Source organism: Dreissena polymorpha, chromosome 5, assembly GCF_020536995.1.
Source record: "Dreissena polymorpha isolate Duluth1 chromosome 5, UMN_Dpol_1.0, whole genome shotgun sequence".
Classification (NCBI taxonomy): Eukaryota; Metazoa; Mollusca; class Bivalvia; order Myida; family Dreissenidae; genus Dreissena; species Dreissena polymorpha.
This window is the reverse complement of record NC_068359.1, coordinates 89,881,073-89,904,221: the sequence shown is the minus strand read 5'-3', so window position 1 is coordinate 89,904,221 and position 23,149 is coordinate 89,881,073. Positions and strand designations below refer to the sequence as shown.

At 33.4% G+C, this 23,149-nt stretch overlaps 1 protein-coding gene across 2 annotated transcripts in view; it reads left to right on the top strand.

The window, feature by feature from the left end:
- Nucleotides 1–8,208: 8,208 nt before the first annotated feature.
- LOC127881727 (uncharacterized protein CXorf38 homolog) overlaps nt 8,209–23,149 on the top strand; it is a 54,739-nt gene continuing 39,798 nt past the window's right edge. For both annotated transcript variants that reach the window (XM_052429809.1, XM_052429810.1), the window contains exons 1-2: nt 8,209–8,439; nt 10,940–11,587. In XM_052429809.1, coding sequence (XP_052285769.1) covers nt 11,012–11,587 — 576 coding nt within the window. In that variant the 5' untranslated portion in view covers nt 8,209–8,439; nt 10,940–11,011. The remainder of the gene's footprint in view (nt 8,440–10,939; nt 11,588–23,149) is intronic.

Here is a 23,149-nt window from a genome sequence, read left to right as displayed (position 1 = left end):
TAAATTTTAATATATTGATAAAATATGATACAATAACACAAAATAGGCAAGAAAAATTATACATTACAGACGAATTTCATAAAATGCAGCAAATAAAATTTGCGCCCGAGCCGATTGTGACGAACATATTTTCCTACAATAATCGAAGCATTCGTCTATTTATTAGGACCAGAGTTAGTGTTCGTGTGTCGTTTGAATATATATCGTTGCAGGAATTCAAAATGAACCGTTAAACTAAGTTTAGATTCACATCGTACATGCATGATATACATGCTTGCGAATTCGACTGTACATCCGTTTTCGATTTCAGAATTAAATATCTGGTTTATTTTGCATTTTTCGACACATGTTCTTCTGAACTTTCATTTTATTTTATATTGAAATATATATATATATATATATATATATATATATATATATATATATATATATATAATAAGTTGTTTACACATTTTATATAAATTCATTGATATTTGACAAAATTGTATAATCTCGCTTTAAGCTTATATATTTCATTTCGAACAAAACAAAATATATTTTCTATTGTGTTTCGTTTACTTAAAGAGTTAATGCATACCTAATATATGAAACATCAACACCATTTTATTAGCTGCTTGAATAAAATAAACACAAGCAACATAAAGTGTTTCAATAATTTTTCATTGTATGCCTCTTTATATTATTACAAAATTGGATATTGGTATGGAAAAAATCCCCGTCTCTTTTAACTGCAATCACATACTATTTCAAATCTCTCATTTATTTCATATCTGTGTAGCTATTTGGGGATTTATTTGTTTATCGGTATCCCGAGGTGAATGACACTCAGTATTATCATATGAATAGTGTGCAGGATGAAGTTTGATACGCTAGGTTTCTCTAGACGTATATATCTTGATAGCTGTACTTGTAAATGATTAATATAGTCTGTTCCTGTGACTCAGTAAACATAGTCTGGATTGGTATGCATGGTATAACGTGATGTTAGTAAAGATATTGATATCCGTATTCTGTTCCCCTGATAAACACTGTATTATCACATACGATACACTTTTATCGTGCTTTAAATACACTTAACCAGATTAAAACATTTCTCTGTTATATTATTTAATCGAAGATGGAGGTTGCACACTACAGCTCGAACAAACTCCAAATGCAGTGTAGGCTCTCGTTTGAAAACGCTCGACACAGTTGTAAACACATCGATCTGTTTGATATGTGTGAAAAAAACGACCGAAAAACCGAACCGACGGACCGACGTACCGACCGACCGACTGACTGATTAACTGACTGAAATAATGCATATATTAATGAAAAAGTGTAATAATGGATTAATGCAAAAAATACATAATCTTCTTAAATACCTGCTAACAATATTTTTTAAATAAGTATATACAGAGCGTCTTGACTTTCTACTAGATATGTTCCATGCATTCAATGGCTCTTAATGAACACACACACAAGAACAATATGACAACTAGTTTAAATACTTCACCAATCTTTGGGCTAGTTTATGACATAAATTTCTTGCGAGAAGAACTGATTTGAAACAGTGTGGGGTATCAGATTATCTTCATTCGACACTACCGAAAAGTCATGATTGATATAAATAATGAAATGATTAGGAACTTTATTATTATTTCATTCTATTTGTATAATAATGTTCGTTCACCAACATTATTCTCTTCAAACGCTGTTGAATACATATCAAAGGCATTACAGTTAACAGGTATTTTAACAGTGTTAAACCGAATTTTGTTATAATAGTTATGCTTAAACACATATATGTACATACATAGCTGTACTTTACACATGAATTCATATAAATAGTAAAATTATATGATTATTAATTTCCATTCTGAGAGTTATAACGTTTGTAGGCAAATGTTAAGTTGATTGCCACATTTTTGTTAGAAGGACGATGATCTTTTCCAAACAACTTTCTCGAAGGTATACATCTATTCGGACGGCTGTACTTTCTTATTGCAAATCCAGAGCTGATTTTGAGAACTACATTGGACGCCTATTCCGGTACTTCCTGAAATAAATGCTCCACTTTAACTTAATGAAAGGCTACAATTCAAATGAAATATTCTGCCATTTTTTTATTTAACCCATATGTATGATAATTGTTTAAGTGACGAGCCACTTTCGTTACAGTCATTAAAACATTTAGTAACGTAACACTTTGCTAAAAGTTCCACTAGCACCACCAAGAAAAATTTCAAACAAAACGCTTTGCATATCATCAATTACGACCCATTGAACAGATTTTATACATAGAACGAAATAAATCTAAATCTACGTGTAACCAAACAAAACTAATCGACATATAAGTGACAACACATTTGCAATTTCTACATTTGAAAACCAGATCTAAAGCAATCGTATAATGTACAACATTGATGTGTTCAAAACACAACGCTATTCGCTTTTGAAAGGACCGTACAAAGCGAAATAAGAATTGAATTTGAAAAAAAAACAATGCCATTTACAAGACAGTCGTTGTTTTCAAATATATGTGTTATTGTTTTGAAACGGTATTGTTTTTTTGACAAACTAGAGGTATAATTAATTTTCATCTACTGCATGTCGATGAAACTATTGAGCTGTAAAAACGGTCTTTTTGAATTTAACCGGACACTTCACAATGTTTCTCTGGTAACATCACGTTATTGTAATGATGTCTTACTGACCAAGACATACTTCCCGGATTGAGCTGACTAATGTTGTTGTTATCTCAGAATAATCATCAAGCACCTGGTTTCAGAATTTTATTTATTAAGTTAAGCTGTTAGGATTTGTAAGACAAATGCTCAACGGTACACGCTTTTGCTACCGCTAAATGTGTTATCTACAACGTCCATTTTCAATACGACGTGGTATGCATTTACATTTACGGGTATTATTTGTTTCCTTTATGTCTGCATATACCGAAACAGAAAGACAACAAGCTTTTGGATGATCTCGAGAAGTCGCCATACTTTGAAATATACCTGCTAACGAATCGTACAATAATAACGAAACTATCTCGTAAGTGTGATCGAACAGTACAAACAAGTACTACCTGAGATATCATTTATTGAGAAGCTAATCTTAATCTCTACTTAATTAAAGAGTCAGTGAAAATACAATATAAGACTCATTATTACATTTATTTAATTTAGTTGAATTCAAACAACGTAATCAAGAAATACATATGTTTGTATGTGCTACAAAAGGATGTTGTTGTTTTTGTAAAAAAAAAAGATCCTTTTATCAAGCAAACGTTAGATATATGCTGGTATACTGCAAGTGTTAATGTTTAATGCGATATATGTATTGTTCAGTTACAAAATTAGGTCTCATATACAGGAAAGGTATTCAATTAAGAGGTAGGCTTGCAGTACAAGCATACATATATACTGTTAAGACCTTAAATACTTTATTGTAAACGTGCGTATCTGATCTTAACGTAAAACAATTCTTATTTCAACAAATGAATGCTTAGTGGAAGTTTTCAAAAATGTTATTGTCAGTGAACGTTTTCAGACTTTATAAACAACCATCGCACCACACATTCATTTTAGATAATCAGTTAACGAGTGAAAACACACACATTGATTCAAAAGATTTCACCACTCAATTGTCTTCGTTATAACATATGAATTAAGATTAAGACAGTTTCACTGAATGTATTATCAAGTAAGATGATTGAATTCGCTACAAGAGGCCCAAAGGATCAACGATGTGATTAATGTAAGAGATTTGCATATACGAACAATTTTATGTAAAGCTCTAAAGATCTTACTCACTACAAACTCATTACAAGTACATGTACTACCTTTTCAATGCTTGACTATTAAAATGACACCGTATATAAAATAATAAACATCAAAGTGGAGACTTTGTATAAAAGCGGACCGGATGTACTTCTTATGTAAGTATGTGCAACAGATTCTTAGTACAATTCATTTAAAATGAATACATGCAGATTATTACAAACCTTACATATAACAATAGTAATATTTTTGAAATGTTAAGAACGCTTTTACATAGATAAACTTATCAGAACGAAACAAAAAATTACATCTAACACGGTACATCGTCCATAAACAATTCAGTAGGATGATGGTTGCAAAGACGTAATATAATACTATATAATTTGGACCAAACTTCAATTTGAATGTAATATACACACAACACTTTTCGTATATTTTTAGAATCGAAGCTGCGTCATACGACGGTCTCGGTTGGGGCTAACATGATCGATTATATCATCTTATTGATATGCCATTTTGTTATATTGCTTTCAAGCGCTAATGAAATAAAATTCATTACGTGACCCAACTTTAAGTTAACAGTTTGAATGTCGAGTATTGCGTTTCTAGACACATTGCCAACTTTAAACAGCCTATTTTTCTGGAAATGGCAATTTCTATTTTTGATGATTCTGTAATTTTGTAAGGTCAACGTGTATTATCGGATGAAACATATGTCGTTGCTACCAATCATATATTAATGTTGTTATACAGCCAAGTTAGCATTATTCCTAAGTATACTGATCTTCGGAAAATGATAACTTCATAACATAATACGTGCATTTAAGCTTCTTTTTGCCTGCGATAAAAGACCCCCATCTTCAAATTTTTTTCTGAAAGTATGATGTATGATCGTGTTCTCACAGATTAATATATTATATGCAAAAACCACGTTCACTATGTCCAAATGGATACGTATGTAATGTTTATCAAATAATCAATAATTTTGATGAGATCTCATATATTTACTATTTTAGAGATGAAGGCCAACGTTTGATGCTATGCGTTGTCTTTACACGAAGCAAATCCGTGACATCAAATGATGGTATTAAAATCAACCATAATATTGCAAGTTTGATACTACATATTTGACAACCATTAATTCATTCAGGAAATGCATTATGCATGCGTCGGTGAAATGTATTGTGACATTGGATCGCATTTAGGACATGCTGATCTAAGGCAACGTAAAAACACTCTTGGGTATGCTAACAACACCTTAAGTATTGTAAGGGGTGAAATCACAAAAGCTTGCTTAACACGACACGAATTAATATATTAATAACATGACATTTAAAAATTAAGACAACTTTATTGTTGTTGTAGCACAGTTACTCAATGAAGGCAACCCTACCGGAATTCCTGTCTTTCTACAATGTCAACAACTGGTTAAAGTTTTACTCCCCCCCCCCCTATCAAGACCTCAGGTTTTAAGAAACATCAAAATGAGTCTTCAATTCCCATTAGTCGCTGGCTGTCACACTTTAAGGTCAATTTTATTGTTCCTTAAGTTAAGTCGTCCCAGGTGTTTAGTGTTGTTTGAGTGAGAATCTTTGTCCAAACTTCTTCGGACAATTATAAAAAGTATTGAAAGCAAAAATTTATTCAATGTGTTTCGTGTCTGCCACTTTGGCCTTTTTTTCGCATTTTTAAATCTAGTGCTTGCGAGAGTACGTATATTATTTAAATTAACAAAATAACTGAAATCATGCATTTATGTTCTGTAGAATTGGTCGCTATTGTTATGACATTCTGCGTTCATTTTTGATACAGGACTCCACTTTTATGGGTAACATTTTTATTCGGCAGACACGTAATAGCCTGTTGTAGTGAATTCAGTTTTTTTTCAATCAACACTAGGACACAAATAAAATCTAGCTATTCGGAGATTCCGAGAAATATTAGATAAAACATACAAATTACTCAATGAATATATGGGTAATCTGTGAAAAGGTCCCTTCAAATCGCACAATTTATCTCCATGCCTGGTCTTCCATGTCAACGGCTATTGGTCATTTAAAAAGCTCAAATAATCTCGCCGCTCGTTTATCTATGACCACAGTATGTTTATATTTTTAAATATCAACAATGTTTTCCTTGCTACGTCGACTATGGCCGAAGTAGTTGGCTTATTCACTAGGGCTGCCAAAAGGCTGTGGCAATAGGCGACAAGGCGTCGATATCAATGATGCAATTTGAATACCAATTTGGTCTGGGCATAGACGACAAGAGGTGATTATCTAGGGAACAATTTAGATGTCCTTATTCCGTAGTTATAGACGACATTGCGTTATGTGCATTAATAATACTAAAATGAACTCATGTCACCATGCGCGATCAGGGATGGAAATAAATGGTGCTTGTTAAATTGCCAAGTATTTAAGCAATTAGCGTCCTTGCGTGAAAGATTGGTGAATTAACAAATCAAGTATCGTGGAAGTAGGCGACAATGCGTGAAGATCAATCGTTCTTTTTAAATATCCACTAACTGTTATAGGGGTATTCCACTATGACCCGATTCCCCACGATTTGTCCCGTTTTCCAATATTTTGATGTCAGGGACATTTGTTGCTCAATCGGCGAAGGTCCTAACTCATTCGTAGCTAGTTGTGGGCCGGTCGTAAGTGATTCCTGCAATTCGTGAGCTCCCAAAAATCGTGGCCAGATGTTTAACCTGTTTAAAATTTGGCCAGAACCTTCAATACTGAATTTAATCGCAGTTGACTCGAAGTTAACAGCGTCGTTGTGCGTTCTTGAGCGTCGTAATGGAATCGTAGGTAATTCGTGACTCAATCGGGAAATCGGTGATCACATGATCTGTCTAAGAATCAAATACGACTTTGTCAAGACTCTCACGAGTTCACCCCGAGTTCGTAGAACAGACGCAGTAGATTCTTACACATCGTAGTGAAGTCGCGACCCAATTCGTTAGACTTCAACTGAACCCCACGATTCGTCGTAAGTCAATCGTACCAGTGTCGTAACTGAATCGTAGACAGTCACGAGTCTTCCCGATTCGATTTTGTCAAATATTTACGAATTTATATAAAATGTGTAAAAAACTTATTATACATATATTTCATTATAAATTTAAAAAACAAAGTTAAGAAGAACATGTGTCGAAAAATGCGAAATATGCCAGATAATTTTTTCTGAAATCGAAAATGTCTGTACAGTCGAATTCGCAAGCATGTATATCATGCATGTACGATGTGTATCTATCTTTTTTATAAAATTCGTCTTCAATTTATATTTGTTCTTGCCTATGTTGTGTTATTGTAACATACTTGTATATATTTATTACAATTTAACACATATATCAATCGTGTAATCTCACTTTAAGTTACCAAGTGTTGAAATCAATGGTGAATCAACGCTTACTTCTAGTGCCATATGCGACCAGATGTTGATAGAAATGGCGCCATTTAAATATTCTAATTATGTTAAATATTCACCTTATGTGGACATACGCGAACGTGATTCGATATCAACTGTGGAACGCAACTAGCTATATAATGTAGCCGCAGAGCAGTGTTGTAATTTCAAAAGCAAAGTACAGTTCCCATGGGCGACCTGGCGTGGAGATCAAATGTTCTGTTTGTACTATGGCCATATCTGACCTGTAAACTATAATCATATCTGACCTGACGTTGAGAATTGTTTTGACATTTAAAGAGATACATTTCGTGTTATTTAGACGTCAATCTACTCGTTTGATGGTCGTAGCCGACCGGGCGTGGAATACAATAGTAATTTACTAAAAATCAATGCTTGTGTCTGGCTACATCAATTGTGATGTTATAGTTAGCTACTCTGGGGTGGAGGTAAGGAAGGCGATCTTGCGATTAGACCATTCGTGACATTTTAAGAGTAAAGTGATATGGCATTAGCCGACCAAGCGAGCAGATCAAAAGTATTCAGATAGCCGTCAAAAGTGGCCATATTCGACATGCCTAGAGAAAATTGTTCATGGTTTAAAGAACAAACTACTGTGATCATAATACGCAACGGATAAAAACCCGTTAACTTGTTTTCAATCAAAATAAACACAAATATTAGCACATGAGAGTCTTGTATTTCAAAATCACAATGCAAGTTGCAAGTCTATAGTACCACTAGTTCATCGATACAATCGCATTGCAACCGTTTTATACAGGAACACAATTCATGAAACAGATTTGTGTCAATACAATTCTAATTGTATAAATGCGTTCATGCATAGAATTCTATTTATAAATCTATTGAAGGCACCAATGTATAAATCATATCTGTAAATATGGTGAGAATAAACCGTCTTATCAAGCGACCGATCAATTGACGTATTGTTATCACATGTCGACTAGGACCAATCACACGAGTGTCATTATCGTATTTGTTTGCAGATAAACAGTCTAGTATTATCTCTCAGTGTGCGCATGTGTAGCTGGCCTACACAATACAAGTTTCATGTTATCACTTCAAATTTCGTTCAGCGAATGTTTGTATTGATAAAGCTTTGGGTTGTTAACATGTAACTTTTTATATGACGCGAGTGTTAAACGTAAATGTTTATAAAGATAAAGCATAACTGTGTGTTCTACAGACCTTTCTTCTTCTAGACGAGCATCGCTAAACACCTATTCTAAATGTACGACCTCAGGTATGTAACTTAATGCTTGTTTAGTATGACGTTTGTAATAATAAACAAATATGCATATATTACAATTAACAATATGAGACTTCTTTCGATGTCAGAATATGTCGTATGTGCATCGTGGTTTATACAATTTATGATGGTTGTAATTGTAATATTTTGGAAACAAATTTAAATCGTGTATGCTTTATAACTGAAAAGTTTAAATGGAGAGAATAATACATTTACAGCAAAAATAAACAATGAATATGCGTTTCATATCAAATTTTGAACACAATGAGTCGTATGTTATTATATAAATGTACTAGTTTCTGGTATGTTTTGTTATGGATACGGTTACATTTTTTCTGAAAAATGTTTGTCGCTAACTGCGTTCTGCTCCTAGCTCTATCTTTTAATTTTGTTCAAACCAAGCCGCTGCATAGTGTACAGCTGTCACGTGTATGTCATGAAAGCTTAACAGACACTCTAGCATTTCCAGTCGTCACTTTCGAGTATGTCAGAGACAGAAGCGTTTCCAGACAGAGCACTATAAACCCTCATTGCTGGCCACCATGCATGCTTAGCATGATTTATGTCACAATCCATGCCGTTAGAACTTCATAGTTTGTTAGAATGGTTCTCCCTGTACACCACTCTCTAAGCATCAGTGACTGGCAAATGAACCAGATACACAGTTTCCATACAATTCAGGAGATCGTTGAATTCTTTTGTCACCAACTCTGTTGGTTACATGGTCAATAACCAGGTCGATCGATGAATCTTTCTTTATGCAATAATGTTCCTGTATTAATATTAGGGTTTTCAATTGGACTCCCTTGTAAATGTGTTCCTCGGTGACAGTATTTATCAAAGACTACATGGTTTCCCCTGTGCGGTGATGTAGAGCCAATAGTCTTAAGCATGCTGGTTCATGCTGTTTAAGTGCCTTTAATGCTGCTGGCAAATCAAAATCATCCTTCTGAATCACAGTCATAGGTCACTTAAGATTGACATAATGGCTTTGAAAAAATGCATATAAAAGATGTGCTCTGTCTTAAACCTTGGCTGATCCAGTTCTACATTCGCTTGTGTTCTCAAAGTGTGCAACAAAGGTTGTATATTTACTCATAAGAATGTCTAAACAACGACTGAAATGTTGAATACATGTGTTACCTGACATATTTACTGATTGTACTATTGTTTCGTCCATGACATCAGACACTAACTGGAGCTCTCAGAGTCGTCGTTAATTTATATCACACAACGTTTACATACCTGGTTTTTAAAATAACTGTTAGGCATAGAAACATCTTTTCCTCCTGATTACATTGTAACAGAAAGTATTTCCTTTGCAATGAACTATGCTGAATTTCAAACATACACGATATCAATAATGTGGCTCGTTGTTAGGTGTTTTATGGTAACTCCATGGGGCCAACAACAACGTGTACGACGAACAAGCATCCATAGCAACATCGCAAGTGTGTGTCGTAAAACAGTTACTTACAAATTATGTAATGGCTGCATATTTTTGCATATGGCTCTCATGCTGTGACATTTAAGAGCATAAGTCCTACAAGTATCTCTTCTCTCGACAAACCGGCTGATCTTTTTGTTTGCCTTGCGTGGTATACAATACGTTTGTTTTTTAATCATGAGCCAAGGAAACTTGACCTTCCAGTATGAATAAAATTGACGTTTTCATGTCTCTTTAAATTTATATTTGTTGTCATTTTGTACTATCAATGCACCTTTATTTACTGATGTGTTGCAGGAAAATCCGAACTTGAACATTACTGATTAAATTATATTATCTCGTTTGCTACGCAGAAAGTTTACATGGACGATAACGCTTTCTGATAGAAATCGTACACACATGCTCTAAAATGTACGACACCGAGTCGTCAGAAGAAGCTTATTAATAATTTTATTCATTATAATATTCATATCAATTTTACAAATTTTAACCATGCAATTAATTCGGGACGCTCTCCTTGGCATCAAATAAAAGCGAAAAATGATGAAAAAAACTCGGTGTTTATTATGGATTATAATTTTCAGATTTTCTCAGCGGATATGATATGAAAAAAGTATATATAGCTTTTTAAGGACGACCAGTCAGACTAGCTTCATGCAAATTAACTAGCCAGACCATTGCTCTAACTAGACAATGTTGTTTGGACCAGCCTTATTGTTGAACTCTGTGTACTCATAAATTTGTCAAGAGAGTTTAAGTATATTCCGAAAAAAATAACTGGCTGACATGAGTTGATGCGTTTGTCCTGGTATTACATGATAGTATTTGTACCAGATGTTTATTTGATGATTTAAATATTATTTTAATCTATTTTAAAATTCGTATGGTTAATGGCGTTTTTGTTTTATAAACATTTCTTTACAAACAGCTTGGTTTAAATTCTTTCCGGCATTTCTTAATTGCCATACGCTCAACGCATAACGCAATGTTCTTAAACTAAAATAAATATACTGGGAAACTCTGTAAATTTTTGTTTTTATTTATTAGATGATGCTGGAGCAAAAGCGGGATCCGTTATAAAACATATGATGGCCTTCTGAGTTATAGACTTTATTCAAAATGTCGAGCCTGGCCGATGTTTTCACTGATAAAGAAAGGACAAACTGGCTTAAGGCTTGGCTGGCAGTGGATATTGCAAAGTCAGGCTTAGATCAGTTCGCGGAGAACGAGGCTAAAACTGTACATGTCAATATATACAACGCTGTGTGGTCAAGTAGTCAGGCGCCAGCTATTTGCAACGGTTGTTGCACCGCAAACTTGCTGAAATGCCCAACACTAGGATTATGCAATAAACGAGGCGCAAACAGCTCATGTACGGGAATGCATGATACCATAGCAAAGCAACCTCGACCTTGTCCTGCTTACGTGTGTAATAAAGTTCTCGATGAAATTAAAACTCTGCATAAATTTTCGATTCCTTCTTGGAAAAATACAAGGGCAGAGCAATGGGCTCAAAATCCTTGGGAAATTGCCAAGGCGTATTTACCTCCAGACGGATATACTGAAAAATGTTCAGTTCAAGATACAGACTTTAACGGAATTATTAGTTTTATGACGAACTGCAAACACTTCGACAACAAGTTTTCATTCCCCATTGCTGCCGGAAAACACACTCCTCCGTGTCTACTGACTAAAGTAAGTGGTTAATTTTCAATATTTATTTAATTATTTTGCCTTCGAGAGTATATTGTTTTTTACTACGGCGACCTTTAACTTGACATTTAAAGGGGTTTATCCTGCCTCTGTTGCAAACATTGATTTAATAAAGCTGGGTCGGAAAAACTAGTTGATCTCCAGCAGTATCTCACGTGATCGCGATCTAACCGTAAGTACTTATTCCTACGCGCCGATTAACACGTTATAATATTTGAACTTTTACAAAATGTACACGCGAAGTTATTGTGAATTGTTTTGTAAAAACGAAATGGTCTTAAAATTAATAAATGTGTTAAATTTAAGCAAACATTTGGCAATGAAGTAATCAATTCTTCTTTAAAATTATTTACACATTACCTTTAATATACGGCGTTTCTTTAGACAAATAGGGAGGTTACTCTCCACTAATGCACTCTTATTTTCGGTCGTCTGCAGTTGATTTTATTTTTCAATGAAATATCATTAAATTGAATAAAAAAACACTATATTTGAATGAAAAATGTCGGAATATATTGATCAAATATTTTGATGTAATTTGGGAAGATTTAATGGCTGGCTGAAAGTGAAGAAAATAAAAGATATAACTGTCACAAATAAGGTACAATAAGTTGATAATAACAGGAAGGATGAAATCAATAAGGATAATTCTGCAGGGATGGTGAACATTGAAAATGTAGGTCAGAAAAATATTAAAAACTTGAAAACAAGTGTCACTGAAATAAGTCTGATTTTCAAGCTATGTATGGCATTGCTTTTGATGACTTTTATTACCATGAGCCCTCCGAAATTGATCAGATAAGTACCTCTCCAGTTAACAAGCCCTCAACCCTCAATGCAAAATGACTGTTTTTAAACAACTAACAAATGAACAAGTGAAACAAATATGCCAAGCGGAAAACGATAATACTATAAAGAAAACATTGATTGATGTAAAAAGATTCTTATTGAAGAAATAAGAATAATGGGAAATACATGACATAGGTCCGGATATGTTGGATGAATACTTGGCAAATTATCTGTTTTCAGTAAGAAAATGTGATTGTTCTGAATATGAACAAAGCACAATAAGGAACATGATATCAAGCATCGACCGGAAACTCAAACGCAACACATATCCTGTACAAATTATGCAAGAAAACAGTACAAATCGCTTTCAGCTTACAAGGGACGCTTTAAAGGCAAACCAAAGAACTCTAAAAAATGAGGAAGGGCAACCAAACCAAATGCCACAGATCCCATAAGTGACGAGGAAATTATTATACTGTATGCTAGGTTGTACATCGCCAAAGGCCTTGTTCAACACATTGTGGTTGAACAATTGTGTGTCACTTGGATTAAGACCGATAACAATAATTTGAGGTAATTATGTCCAAAACAGACACTAATTAATCAAATAATATATTAAACTGTCTAATTGCAAAGTCAATTGTAAAATGTCTGCAGAGACTTCAGATATCCGTATCTTTATGAAGACTGGTTGTTTTCCGTCGAACTACAGAAATACTTTTACAATTTAACGGCTTTGCAATAACTATTAAATATACATGCAATAACTATCAGTTGTACCACGATCACAATATCCAGCATTTAAGCTATCATTCTTTAAAACGTACCAGAAAACGGCAATTTTCAAAAAAAAAAAAAAAAAAACCGTCGGAGACGGGTGATGCTCCCCAAAGGTATTTTTTGTCACAATATTGCACTATATATTCAGATAATAGGAAACGTCTTGAGGGGCATAACTTTGGACAAAATAATACGATGGATGGTTAAGCAACTTAAAAATTTGAAACGGCCATAGCTCCGGCTGATAATATGCACATCTTCTCTTGGTAGGGAAGCTTTCCATAAAGTTTCATTGAATTCCCGTAATAAGTTGCTGAGAAAAAGCTCGGACAAGAATTGCACTATATGTACAATGGACAATTTCAAAGGGCCATAACTCTATAAAAAACATCCGACAAGAACCGGCTGATAATATGCACAACTCCTCTTGGTAGTGAAGCTTCCCATAAAGTTTCATTGGATTCCGGTCATTAGTTGCTGAGAAATAGCCCGGACAAGAATTGCACTTTATGTACAGTTAATGGAAAAATTTCAAAGGGCCATAACTCTGTGAAAAATCATCAGACCAGAACCGGCTGATAATATGCACATCTCATTTTGGTAGTGAAGCTTCCCATAAAGTTTAATTGAATTCCGGTCATTAGTTGCTGAGAAATAGCCCGGACAAAAATTGTGCACGGATGGACACACGGACGGACGGACGAAGCGGCGACTATATTCTCCCCTCCTAAAACTTTTTGGGGAGCATAAAAACTACAATTTTCCCAATTGCTGTTAAATAAGGTTAAATTTGTAGTTTTGTCTAAATAAATAAAATGTAACATTTAGATAGTTTCCCTATGCAGCTCTTTGGCTTGAACCTAAGTAGTTATAATATTGACAACTTGACAACACTTAGTTAACAATCTTTAAGTATTTGGGAGCAAAAAATAAATTACACCAATTTCCAAATATCAAGACTTGTTCCGTTTTCAGGATTTTCACAAATATTTTCCTGATTGGGCTTGGTACCGGCGTCTCAATAAAATTCTGTATTAAGTGTAAGAAAAAAAATTATTCAATTCGTCTAAAAACTATACATGCGAATAAAAAATAGAAACATATCTAAAGTTTAATTCTAACGCTTCTAAAAATTTATAAAAATATGTTTCCCTATTATAGATTTCACAACACATATATTATTATTTATTGCAAAATAATTGCAGGGAATATATAATTATAATAACACAAGTTTAACCGTTATGAACATATTTTAAAGGATTTCATGTAATTAAATACAGAAAACTAACAAGAGCCAACATGCATATATATTTTTTTAAATTATTTTTTACTTTAAAGTTTTTATCATCAAGTTTAAGCGAAAACCTACAAATACGACCATAAAACAGATGCAAACTTTGGTTTGGTCTGGGTTTGACAGGTTTTCAGTGTTTAGTTATACTGTTTTAAACTAAATTGATACAAGGTTACCTTATTCGAAACGAAACAACTTTCACTTACAAATAGGGTGATATATCTCTTAAGACAGATTCAAATGGAGTTGAATACCTTCAACTGAATGAAAGACAGACAAAAATACGAACAGGCGATATAGTGTCCGATATCCGGAAAGTTACGCCTAAAGCTTGTGAGACCGCGATCCACAGAGATGCCCTGTTAACATGTACTAACGTCATGCAAGTAAAAGACCTGAAGAATTTTCGAATCCTGAAGATCCATTTTTTTTGGCCCCTAGAACAATTCCAGCAACCAATTCAGATGATAATTGGTTCACAAAAAATAGAGTAGGACAAACAACTTGGAAAATTATTTAAATTTAAGTGCGAAGAGGCTGGTCTTGACAAAAACAAGAAACTTACTAACCATGCAACACGGAAGGAAGACATTAGTGTCTAAACTAAGGGACAATGGAATAGCACCAACGGACATAATTCAGATATCTGGACATAAAAACATGCAATCTTTCTTGAATGACTTTTCACTGTCAGAAACAAAACATCGCCGAATTTCAGATATTTGAAATAAAATTATGAAAAATGAAAGCATCCCGACAATCACACAAATGTACCTCATCTGATGTTCAAGGAACACTGCATCTCCAACAACAAGCAACTTCATTTCTTCCCGAAGCAACTGACGCACATGTTCGTCCAGTCCACTTATCAAATCTGCCATCTTCTGGGACTCCCACCGTGACAGCAGCTTCAAACGTCTCCGTTAACATTGATGGACGAATCAATCAAAGATTCCATTCCTTATTTGCAGGCGCAACTGTTAATATTCACACTTTTTTAGTTTGCATGAAATAGTTCATCGTGAAGTGTGACATTTAACTGTTCATCCGTTTTCACAGACACATGTTTCAGTCAACGACCTTGAACTTGAACAAAAATTGATTTTTTGTTTTGATGTTGATTTTGTTTTAATTTCTAGCAATACACATATCATATTCTCGATTCATTTTTATATCTTTTTATATTTTCAATAGAAAAGTATTGAAAAGAAAAGTTTAATGTGGGACTAGTTTTTACGTGTTACAATCGGTAGTTATTCGATCGTAAGGAATGTTGTGTACACGTTGGAGGCCCGACTTGAATAATCGTTTTGTTATGTCGATTAATCATTTGTCTTTGATTAAATGTGCTAAAGACATAATCTAAAATTAAGCAAGATAAATCGAATACATGGTCTGTGCCGAGATGGAGAAAAAAACTCGCCCTATTTTTCTTTTTCTAAGCCAAACCGGATAAGCTTTCTCCATCTTGGCTCCAACCAAGTATTCTCTATTAAATCATCCGCCCTTCTAAAATCTATGCTTGATTTTTCAATTTAAGTCCAATTTACCGTCTTATTTAAATGTGGTTTATCTGTTCAAAAAACATCATGTCCAATTATGAGGACACTTGCTAAGAACATGATTTTAAACATCTTGGAAGTAGTCAAAAACGATTCTGATCCGTGAAAACAAACTTGGCTTTTATGGTCGGGGCATTGTTCCTTATAACTGTATGGCTATTATAAAGCCTTGTGAACACTTACTGTTAGTCCAATAGTCCTGAAAACAAATTGATATATTTGCCTAATTTTAAAATAGTTCCCGTCCGTTTAAAAACAAAAACCTAGTGTGTGTGGCAGTTATATGTATAAAATATTGGAACCGTTCCAATAAAGTCACGTGTTTGTCAAATCTTAATGAAACTTGCTCATAAGGGTTCCATTTACGGGACCTTAATAAAGTTATATTATGGTCCCCGTACGCTTTACAACATGGCCACCATGTCAAGCCGTTTTCTTATATTGGAACCGTTTACATAAGTTTAGCATTTTTTCGTTTTTTACTTGCCTTAGTTCATCATGACATGTGCTAGAAGCTTTCTTCTTCAATTTTAAACAGTGTTGTTTACAAAACAAACAATACAGTTAAAATACTAACAGTTCATATTAATTCAAGTCTTATTGTGATATTAATGGTCTTCGGAACATTTAGCCTTCAAATTAATTAACATTTCCAATACATTGTTCTTTCTGAAGATCATTTAAATGATACAGGTGATGATGATAGCAATAAACCCGTTTTATGATACTTAAACAAACCTTTGTGAATATTTTCAAAATTTCGGTAATATTTATATTTGTGTTTGATCCCCTAATCCTGAATGCATGGCTTGTCCGGCCACCGGAAAAACACCGTCTATTCTTAACAGCCAACGAAAAAACTTTGCGAAACCGAAATTTCGCAAACTTAAGTACCCTTTTTCTTAAAGATTTGCTTCTTTTAGCTAAAGCATGCTATACAAGTCTTCTTTTAAATTAATATTTAATTATTTTTGCTTACACAGTGCGTTTTTTTTCACTATGACATTTATAAACAAAGTTGGTCTTCCCATTGGGATTTTTGCAATTTCCCCATTGGATTTTTATCTTTCCTATGATATTTTTTTTCAATGGGATTTTTTCCCCCCATAAGTTTAAGTATTTAAACCTGATTTAAGGATTTTATATTCATTGTATGCGGAAAAAACCTTCCATTTTTGAGTAACAAAACAATCCCATTTTTGAAATTGAAAAAACTCCTTGGTATTTATTTTTTATTTGTTTCAGGCATTTATTCATGTTACTTACAGAAACACTATATTTAATCAAATAATCAACAGTATACGCGATTTGAATACGTGTACTCGTGTTTGAATTATTATTTTAATTTTTTTAAATGTTTATTGGTATGTTATTATTATTATATAGTACTACTACTACTACTACTACTACTACTACTACTACTACTTCTACTACTACTACTACTACTACTACTACTACTACTACTACTATTATTACTTCTCCTACTATTGCTACGGCTGCTGCTGCTGCTGCTACTACTACTATTCCTAAGGCTGCTGCTGCTGCTACTACTATTACTACTACGGCTGCTGCTGCTGTTGCAACTACTTCTACTACTACTACTACTACTACTACTACTACTACTATTACTACTACACTACTACTACTACTACTGCTACTGCTGCTACTACATTACTACTATATTACTACTTCTACTACTACTACTACTACTACTACTACTACTACTACTACTACTACTACTACTACTACTACTACTACTACTACTACTACTACTACTATTACTACTACTACTACTACTACTAATACTACTACTACTACTATTACTACTACTACTACTACCACTACTGCTGATGCTGTTACTACTACTTCTACTACTACTACGGCTGCTGCTGCTACTACTTCTATTACTACTCCGGCTGCTGCTGCTGCTACTACTTCTACTTCTACTACTACTACTACAGCTGCTACTTCTACTACTACTCTACTACTACTACTACTGCTGCTGCTGCTACTACATTACTATTACTACTACTACTACTACTACTACTACTACTATTACTACTACTACTACTACTACTACTACTACTACTACTACTACTACTACTACTGCTATTACTTTTGCTTCTATTACTACTACTACTACTACTACTACTACTACTACTACTACTTCTACTACTACTACTACTTCTACTACTACTACTACTACTACTACTACTACCACTACTACTACTACTACTACTACTATTACTACTACTACTACTACTACTACTACTACTTCTTCTTCTTCTTTTTTAATCTACTACTACTACTACTACTACTATTACTACTACTACTACTACTACTACTACTACTACTACTACTACTACTACTACTACTACTACTACAATTACTACTACTGTTACAACAACAACAACTACTACTACCACAATTACTACTACTACTACTACTACTTCTACGACTACTACTACTATGACTACTACTGATACTAGTACTACTACTACTACTGCTAACGACTATTATTAGTATTATTATTATTATTATTATTAGTATTTCTACTACTACTACTACTTATACTACTTATACTACTACTACTACTACTACTACTACTACTACTACTACTACTACTACTACTACTACTACTACTACTACTACTACTACTACTGCTACTTCTACTACTACTTCTAATACTACTATTACTACTTCTTCTTCTACTGCTACTTCTACTACTACTACTACTACTACTACTACTACCACTACTACTACTACTACTACTACTACTACTACTACTACTACTACTACTTCTACTACTACTACTACTACTACTACTACTACTACTACTACTACTACTTCTACTACTACTACTTCTACTACTACTACTACTACTACTACTACTACTACTACTACAACAACTTCTACTACTACTACTACTACTTCTTCTACTACTACTACTACTACTTTTACTACTACTACAATTACTATCTCCACCACCACATATATCACCATCGCAACCACCACAACCAGCAGCAGCACCACCACCGCCACTACCACCACCAACAACAACACCACAAAAACATTCTATCACCACTATCACTACCACCACCACTACCACTACTATTACTACTTCTAATAATAATAATCATCATCATCATCATAATAACCAACAACCCGCCGCCACCAATACCATCACCACCACCACCACCATCATCATCACCAACATCACCACCACCAGAAACACGAACAATAACACCGCCACCAACACAACCACCGCTACCACTACCGCGACCACTACCACTTCTACTACTGTTTAGTGTAAACATATTTTATTTCCAAATTGACAATTACAAATGAACTACATTTCACAAAATATAATATTGAAAAAGGGTTGGACCTTAAGTTTTACATTATCGGGGGTCTTTCTCTAGAGTATAGTTACTTAGATAAAGGTGACGGTTTTAGATGTAAATATTAGTCGTCGTTTTGGAAATTTTACGAAAACTACTTAAACAGTTAGATGCAACTACTACTTGACTATAACGATAGTAATAATAACAATAATCACAGTTATGATAATTAAAATAATTATTATAATAGTAATACAAAAAATAATAATAATAATGATAATAAGATAGTAATGGCAATAATAATAATAATAATATTAATAATAATAATAACAATAATAATAACAATAATAATATTTAATCACAATAATAATAATATAAATAATAATAATATTAATAATAATAATAATAGTAATAATAATAATAATAATAATAATAATAATAATAATAATAATTATAATAATACTAAAATAAGTATAGTAATAATAATAACAACATTCAATAATAAAAAACAAATTTGGTGTACAAATAATATAAGTATAATGGTACAAGGTGATACACAATAATGCATAAAAATGAGTCCTGTCCTATTGCGTCTATGCAAAACGCTTCGTCTCTGATATAAATCTTTGCACTTCAGAAAAAAATATGACATTTTCTTCGTCGTTCAATGATTGTTTTCCATGGAGAAGAATATCATACTTTAAAGGGTGAAATAAACGCAATGAATTAAATAGAAACAATCGCTGTCTGTGGTACTTAGTGCATTCACAGAAATAATGTGAGGCATTTTCTATCTCGCTGCCACAGGAGCAAACAGGCGAAGCAGTCAAATGGTTTTGGAACACGTCGGAGTTAAGGTCACTGCAATTATTTCTTAATCTTTCATGTACTATAGAGGATTTCCTATTCCCAGTGAGAAAATATTGGGGAATCTTTTTGTGATATAGTATTGCTGTTACGAATATTTGTCTAAGGAATTCCTTAGATCTATGGCAGAGTGTAAAAAGGAACGGAAATATAATTGTGTCCACCGTGATACAATGACGTGGTCGTCTCCGTTGTGAAGGGAGCGTGATGATTGTTGTTGAACTGTGGGTGGGAGAAGATTTGCCAAATAAGTGGGACTATGACCACTATGTATTTTGTACATATTAATTAGTTTTATATGCTGTCGTTTTTTATCAAGAGACGGCTATTTTACTTCGTTGTACAAATTACTGAGTGAATCAGATCTGGTTAGACCGGAGACAATTCGCGCAGCTTCGTGGTGAATTTTATCTAATAATTCCTTTTCCTATAGACAATACCAGTATCGATAAAATGACCGCCGCCATATTGGCTATCACGTGACCCGCTGATCCAGACGGTACTAAAGAATTTGGCAGATTACAGCGTAATCATAGTGTACACCCGCTTTATTCCAATAAACAGTACTTTATGACTTCGCACAGTAGGATTGAAAACAATTGAAACCTGAAACCAAGTGTCATTTTTATCACATCGTTACTCAATATAAGTTAGATAAGAAATATACACGATAGATTTATAAAATAGGTATCTCTGCAACAATATTCAGTGAAAACACGTAATGTTTAAGGCCGAATTTGCTTTTTAAGCATACCTTTCAGTAATGTCTTTGTATAAAATTTAATTATTTCTTTACGGAATAAAATTATTCAATGAAAATTATAAAGGTTATAGAAATATCTGAAGTCCAAAGTGAACGTTGTGATTTGAGCGTAAATAGTGCCGGAGATATTAATGAGCGTAACTTTGAAAGATTTCAGGACGAGGTAGGCAATTTTATTTAAAAGTAAATATCTGCCTCTGTTTAAGCCTGTATTAATTCTTATTAAATGCCGTGCTTCTATAGTTCCGGAGGTACCCAATTAGAAAACTTTGTAAGCTTCAAGACCGAGGCCGACTTGTTATTGAATAGTACATATCTTTGTTTGTCTAAACATTTTCCATTTCGTTAGTAATATTTCCCTTGTAAGTCTCATTTTAAAGGTAATATAAAAATCTATAGCCGAAATGAAGTTTGTGATTATAAAATTGGTTCAGAAATATTTATTAGCGAACCTCTGTAAGATTTCATGTAGAGGCAAACTGTTTTAATTAAACGTATGTATCTGTTTGAGTCTAAAACTAAAGGTCCTTTTTAGCAATTTCTTTTATTTAAAAATCGCTCTCAAGCTAATACAAAAATCACTAGCCGGATATGAATTGTGTAATTCTTAATGAACAAGTACCGGAGCTATTCATTTGCAAAACTGTGTAAGATGTCAGGACATGGCATACTTTTTATTGAAAAGGACATATCAGCTTTTGCCTATAACTTTCTTATAGTATTATTATTGAAACACCGTTTAACATGTAATATCAAAGTTTATAGTCTGAAATAAACTGTGTTGGGCTGTTCTCATATTTTCAAAACTTCATGATTTCATTATTTATTAAATTTTCTTAATAACATCTTAATTCACTATAAACATGTTCAGCATGAACAATATGGATCCTTAAATAAACTTAAATAGTTCCAATTGTGATCTCTAGATTTCCTAAACGTATCACTTTATTCAATTTTCGTTATACAGTCTAAATTTACGCTTAAAAAATAAAAACACGAAAAAAATAAGTGACTTTTGTCTTCGTTTATTATGGATGATTAATTTCAGCAAGATAAAGGTCTTGAAAACACAAACACTTCAGCGATAAAGGAGCGAACGAATCCGCTCAATGGGAGGCGATGTCCCAAGTGTGGATTTAAAGCGTTTATGGGTATGCCCGTGACACCACATGTCTGCACAAGTGTAGATACCGTAATTAAGATAACATATCACGTGTCACCGTTTAATAACATGTTTAATGACAATCAAGACCTTAATCTCGCAGGGACCTATACTCTTAATTAAGGATGCAAGAGGTTACAAAAATCATTAACCGGTTAACCTTTTCCCGTAACCGGTTATTAACCGGTTAACCGAAACGCCTTACATAGTTAAAATGATAGAGTACGTACAAAATGTCATACCGCTCGAACCGCTCGAACATAAGTAATCTGAAATTTGAAATCGCTTGCGTTTATAACATACCAGTTTCGTAATAAAACAATGGTGTGTTCCTTTTTTCATTCTGTTTTTATGTTTGAAACTCAAATTGGCTCAATATAGAAATGTGTTTGCCCTCTCAATTCGTAAAGTGGATTGTGTGTTCAACGAATCCGCATTACTTCTTATTCGATAACTGCGTATTTTATTGTTTGCATTTTAGCGTCTATAGCCGAAGTATTGTCGTTTGATGTTCATTATGCAATTAAAACATGTGGGTTAAATTGAGGACACGAATGCAAATTAAATTAATTTTGAACGAAATGTACGTTGAATATTTTATATAATCAGTATATTTAATAAATAGCAAAGTAGCTAAGTATTATGATCTCAAATACTGATAGTTACGTATGTTTGTTAATATACCATAGCGCGCAAATTTTAAGCAAATACACACATACTAAATTTAACGGTTTTATATTTTAAATATTTTTTATTGATGTTTAATTTATAATTAGTTAATAATTTGCTTTCTAAAATAACACTTGCATCGGACGGTAATGGTGGAATCGTTGGACGTAAATTATAATAATAATATTAATTTCTTATAAACAAAAACGACGTTAAAGTGGGTATGCACGATTTTGTCAAATATTTATGAATTTATATAAAATGTGTAAAAACAACTTATTATACATATATTTCAATATAAATTAAAATAAAAGTTA